We start from the raw sequence: 6,000 nt of genomic DNA on the forward strand, positions 1-6,000 counted from the left end.
ACTGAGAATGATGGTAAAGCACTTACAGAGCACCCGAGAACTGAAAGCTACACCATCAGTTCTCCTCTTACTGCTGAATAAATAGGTCTAATGAATGAAATGAAAAGCTTCACAGGAGTTTAGACACCCTGACTCTGTACTAACTTTAGCGTTAGTCTGCTTTTGAGGACTCTTATAAGGTTGTCTGATCTTTAAATGACTTTTAAAATTTTTTTCACCTGATGGATTTGGTTGGAGGAGTTTCAGCCCTTAATTACAACAGCTGGTGTACCTGTCTTACTAAAATGGACAAGGCAATTTTTTTTTTTTTTCATTGAGTGAATGTTAGAAAAATGGAGTGCCAGTGCCATGTGGTTAAATAGCAAAAATTAACCAAAAAAAAAAAAAAAAAGGATAGAGAAAACTGAAATTACTAGAGAAACATGCAAAATAAAGAACATTTATTTTCTCATTAGACACTGTAGATTATTTCCCTAAAGCTTTAAGTTTTGCACAGATATACTAATTAGTGCAGCAATGAACTTCATTAAAGTTATCATTTTTCCATTTTTAGCTGTCTGTATAACATAGTCTTTTTAGATGATATTAATCAAGAGGTGTCTGAGCATCAGGAAACAAATTACATTCTGAGCTAAGTTACTGTTAAGAGATAATTATCAATAATGTACAACAGTAAGTATTGTATTTTCTATTCTCCTAAGATTATTTTTTTTTATGTTTGCAAAAGAACAGCAAGAAACATTTGCAGCCAGCAGCAATGACAAATACTAGATGCGACGTGTTTTACGAAGGACACTGAGTTTGTGGCTAGCAGTTCTTTGCCTAGTTTTATGATTGGGTTAACACAGAGCTGAAAGAGTGGTGCCCTAAATCAGTGCCATGTGTAAGGTTCTGTGCAGTGTGTGGTGTTACCAACATCTAAAGTACTTACAGAGCTGCATAAATGTAAGTTGTTGGAGGCCTTCGCAGGTTTAGACGCACACAACAACACTCTACAAAAGTGACCTGATGATTCTCTCTTCCCCATCTTTGCAACTCCTGCACTGCTTTTTTTACAAAGCTAAATAATAAAATTAAATGACTCAGTGGAACGTAACTGGAATTGCTCTAACATTTCCTTTAGGAGTGGACAGTAAAATCAATTTTGGCTGCTGCTAGCGAGATCAATGTTCAATGCTTCTTGAACATACTAACCTACACCTATCTGCATTTTAATTTTCTGTTAAACAGTTGCTGTGGTCCTGCAGGGATGTTTGTGTGACCAGGTGTAGAAAGAGTGCCTGAGTCTGCAAGGGGATCACTGCGAAAACTGTAGCTGATGGAAAACATTGGAACCCAGTATTTAACGTTGCCTTTAAAAACCTGAAAGAACTCCGTTTCCCCTGCAACAATGATGACAGTGTTGTTGGTTAGTCAAGAAACAGCCAAATGGTAGTCTGCTATGTTTAGGAAACTTTGGCTCAGTATTTGAACATGCGTTTATACAATTGACTGAACTGAGGGCTGATCCATTAAGTTTATTTCAATTTTGGCAAAACAGAACTTTTCCATTCCATGAGATGCAAAGTTTCTTGGTGGCTAATACATGGCAACAAATTCAATGACCTTTGCTTCAATTTCTGCAGGAGGGAGAGGTGGATTGTTGGCCTCTTCTGTGCCCAAATCTAAACTGCGAGTACACAGCCATCTCAGAAGGAGAGTGCTGTCCCCACTGTGTCAGCGACCCCTGTCTGGCTGACATCATCACCTACGACATCAGGAAAACCTGCCTAGATGGCTATGGAATCACAAGGCTTAGTGGTGCTGTATGGACAATGGTGGGATCGCCTTGTACAACCTGCAAATGCAAGGTACGATGGGCAGGGTAGAACGGTAATGGAAGTGTGTGTTGCTGAAGAAAATCAGGGCCACTTTCTGCCCTTGGGAGCTCACATTCAGGTCTCGGGGGAAGTAAATGAAACCCGAGGGCAGAAGCCTACATAAAACCCATGCCTTTTGTGTTTTGCAGGGTGGAAACAAAAAAAAATCCGTGCTTGTTGAAAATGTTGAGCGCAGATATGTAATATCCTAGTGCAACTTTCAGACATTCTGTTGGAGAGCCCTTCAGGCGTTCTCAGTATGAATCTAGGCTAAGATTTTAATAATTGCCTAATGTGGGTGTTCATGAAAATGTGTGTTACGGAGCTGGTAAGCAGAGCCAAAAACACTAATACAGGTTTCACCACCAAGTACACTAGTAGAAACGCATTGCAGCTCAGAGATGAAGGCACTCCCACAACAAAGGTGGGAAGGGAATGCCACAGTCCCTATTCCCTGATCATCGGGATGTATTTAAATCCGATGGCTGTAATGCAGGAGTGCAGTCTGTCTCCATTGCTCCATGCAGTGATGACCGCACTGTGCTAATATCAGAATTAGGAAAATGTTGTTTTGCAATATATAAAATGTTCTTCTGTTCACTGTGGGAAACCGAGCTCTTGCTCCAGGGCTTTAAATTATTGAAGGTAGCTTTTCTGCCATTCTTCAGAGTTTTTCCTGTTTGTTTGTGATGGATTTAAAAGGAAAGGAAAAAAAAAAATCTCATTTGGGGTTTTGGTGGTTGCTGTAGTTTTTTTATTACATAAGATAGTTTTGAAAATGACTGGGTATTGCAGAAAGATACTTAACAATGGATTAAACTCCAAAGCCCTGTGTTCCCCCCACTCCCATCTGCCATGAATCAAGAATGTGAATGATCTGCTTATTTCAGACAAGCAGAAAGCTTCCCTGCATGGATCGTGTCAGAACTCTCTCCATTAACTCTCTTGCATGGGAGAAAAATCCAATCATCTCCATTGCCATTGCTGTGCTGCATTTTATTATGGGGACCACTGAGTCTTTCACATCCGGGTTTCTAGTTCATGTGTAGTTCAGGCCAGTTCGATGCTGTCGGGCAAATCAGCCTCCTCAGAAAGCCACCACAGTTGGGACCGATGAGGACACCTTGGGATGATGGCTAAAGCAGATTTCTGTGTGCAGTAGATGTGTCAGAGATGCATCTATCTCTGCATGCCACCAACCCCTTTGCCCTTTGTGACTTGTTCTGCAGAGGTGATTGACACCTGCTTGTTTGTCTGTGCAGAATGGGAACGTCTGCTGCTCGGTGGATTTAGAGTGTCTCAACAATAACTGACGTAGTCAGGCTGGACTGTGCCAAGGGAGGAAAATTGATGAAGTTAACACCTGAAACGAAGTCGTATGCGTTGGCGTTTTGTACAACAGACAATTACCAAAGTCTCCGCATGAGGAAGATGTTTGGGAGTTGCCTTTGGGACCTATCACTATGCTCATCCCTGCTAGCCATGTCTGGGTGACTTACAGTACAGCGCATATAAGTCAATGGTTGTTAAAAGTTTTCAGTGTTGTAAATTACACACTTTTCCTGTCAAGAAATTTGCAAATATGTTTAAATTATTTCATGGGTAAACTAATGCTGTATTTTTGTTTTAATTTGTGTATTGACAACATGCTAGTATTCAGCTCTTCTTACTTTGAATCTAGATTTTACAAATAAGACAGCCTGTTGTGATTTTGTCCCACGATTCCACATACTTAGTTCCAAGGTCCCTGTCAGATGTATTTATGAAAATATGTATGTATGTACAGTCAAATTGCATAGTACTTATATTTCACAGCTATCCAACCTTTTGAAGCATTCAAAGATATATTTGATTGGACAGAATGGAAGTAATCGAAACAAGTCTGTCTTAAAAATTTATAAAACTAAATGCCATGAACTTAATGAAATGGCAAAAAAAGCACTTTCTTCTCCAAACATGCGGAGCAGCAGCGAGATTCCTGTAGTGAGAAATGGAACTAAAACCACATTCCACTGCCAATTCAACTCATATTCAGGAAAGAATCACTGGTCATTATCAGTATTCTGTTTTGGAAGAGAAACTGCAAGTTCTGGAAATGGTTGTAATAATCCCTCTGGATTGTGCAGTGATAAAACAGACAGAGACCCTTAAAATGATATAACTTAATTTGTCTAGGTTAGAATTTGCTTTCAGTTGTAACATTGTTGATGAGTTCAGACTTTTTCCTTTTTTGTATTTACAGTAATAGTGACATCTGCCATTCTCATTACCGCTACCATAATGACAAAGTGCAGAAGCACCTGTACCAGCAACATGCAGACAGGAGACCTTAATGCTTGGTAACTTTCATTACCAAATTAACAGCTCAGAAACAAATTTTCTCTTTTCATATTTTATGACATTCAAATATACCGAGTTTTAAATTTACCATGCACACAGTGTTGTTTAGTACCTAAGTTTAGGCGGAAATACAAATTAAAACTCTTAACCCTATATCGAGGTTAGAGTTTAGAGTCTCTTCAGCTAATGTCTGGATTTTTTTCATGAGCCTAGAAAGTCTGTGGCATTAGAACAAGAATATATTTCTACAGTGATGGCATCTCCAGCTTAAATGTCACCTTTTTAACGTGCTGTTGTGTTTTATTCTGCTCATTTGTGTCGTGTTTTTTGCTTTTTGTTTATTTAATTGAACACACTGAGTATATGGAAAAGAATGCAGAAATAATTATAGTGGCTACAGTTTGGAAAGTCTACATTTGTGAGTTTTTCATAGTTTCATGCAGAAAATGTGAAACCGATTAATAAGAATGAAGTGTGACTATACAGTGAAAAAATTAGTTGTCTTTTAAATGAAGTACTATTATGTTTCTTATAAGGGGACGGTGGCAAAACAATATAAAAATTACTTTCAGTCACTTTCAATCATTCAGACAACTTTATTCCCATTTTTTAAATAGGATTTGTTTTATCGAACAGGTTTGTGTGGTAAAGTTAAATTTATTTTCTTAAAATGCCCCATCACTTTCAGCTACTAATGTATTGACTATATTTGCATTGCCCTAATGATTGTATAATAAGGGAAACAGTTGTGTTTTATATGATACTCAAAGGATGTTTGTAAATCATAATGTCAGCTCATTTTGTATATCACATTGTAAAACCCAATGGTAATTCAGTTGGATGAGATATCCAGTGGGCTGAGATATAAAGGGGAATGATTTAAAACCTGTGGGATCTAAATAAACTCCTATGTACAGATTGCTTTCCCTTAATTTTATTAGCAGAGTTTTAAAGCACTGATCTATGTCCTTTCCAGACTTGAACTCGTGATGGTTGCTAAAAGGAGAAAGAGTGTTTGCCCGGAGATGTAGCATCAGAGTTGTAAGAAATACTTCGTTTGTACTTAGACAAAATCATATATTCCCGTCTGTCATACACACCAATTTCTAAAGCTCTGCGAGTGGGATTAAAGACAGTGCAGGGTCTGAAAATCTTTCTTTTCCCATTTACCTTGTGGTAGTGAAGCCCTGTCCCAGAGTGCTTTCTGGAAGCTCCAGACCTTGTTAGCATCATATTCCACAGGAGAACAGAAGTTCACATTTTTCCACAGCACAGACCAATTTTCTTCCAGAACTCAAATGCAGATTAATTTGGTAAAACCCTTTCAGAGCGTTTTATACAGCATTATGTGTCATTATCTCCAGAGTGATACAGCTTGAATTGTTTACACAGAGTCAAAATATTGACACAGACCTGTTTGTTTATGTTGCATTTTAAGCAGTTCCCCTGACTGTGATGAACTTTTCCTCATGAAGCAGTTTGATCACTAGTCACATCACATTTACCTTCAGAGTATTCAGAAGCCACAGCCTCAGCTCAAAGAGCACATTGAGGAGGAAAATTTAATTCACTGTGTTCCTCTGTGACTAAGGTAAGAACTTTCAAAACCTCATTCTTGATGAAATTCCCTATTCCCTATAAACCTATGGGCACTGCAGTGGAAATGCTGAAAAGAAAATAATAATCAAGTTGATTAGAATAATGTCTGAAAAACCTCCTCTTTGTTTGTGAGATGGACTTTCTCTCTGCTCAGAAGATCAGAACAAGAGTATTAACGTGAGGAGGACTACCAGCGTAGCAT

General features: G+C 38.4%; 1 protein-coding gene across 4 annotated transcripts in view; it reads left to right on the forward strand.

The window, feature by feature from the left end:
• The window catches only part of NELL1 (neural EGFL like 1), a 292,061-nt gene extending 286,946 nt beyond the window's left edge, over nucleotides 1-5,115 (forward strand). For all 4 annotated transcript variants that reach the window (XM_056354990.1, XM_056354987.1, XM_056354989.1 and 1 more), the window contains 2 exons: nucleotides 1,626-1,850; nucleotides 3,122-5,115. In XM_056354990.1, coding sequence (XP_056210965.1) covers nucleotides 1,626-1,850; nucleotides 3,122-3,172 — 276 coding nt within the window. In that variant the 3' untranslated portion in view covers nucleotides 3,173-5,115. The remainder of the gene's footprint in view (nucleotides 1-1,625; nucleotides 1,851-3,121) is intronic.
• Nucleotides 5,116-6,000: the final 885 nt, after the last annotated feature.

This window comes from Falco biarmicus, chromosome 10 (genome assembly GCF_023638135.1).
Source record: "Falco biarmicus isolate bFalBia1 chromosome 10, bFalBia1.pri, whole genome shotgun sequence".
Lineage (NCBI taxonomy): Eukaryota > Metazoa > Chordata > Aves > Falconiformes > Falconidae > Falco > Falco biarmicus.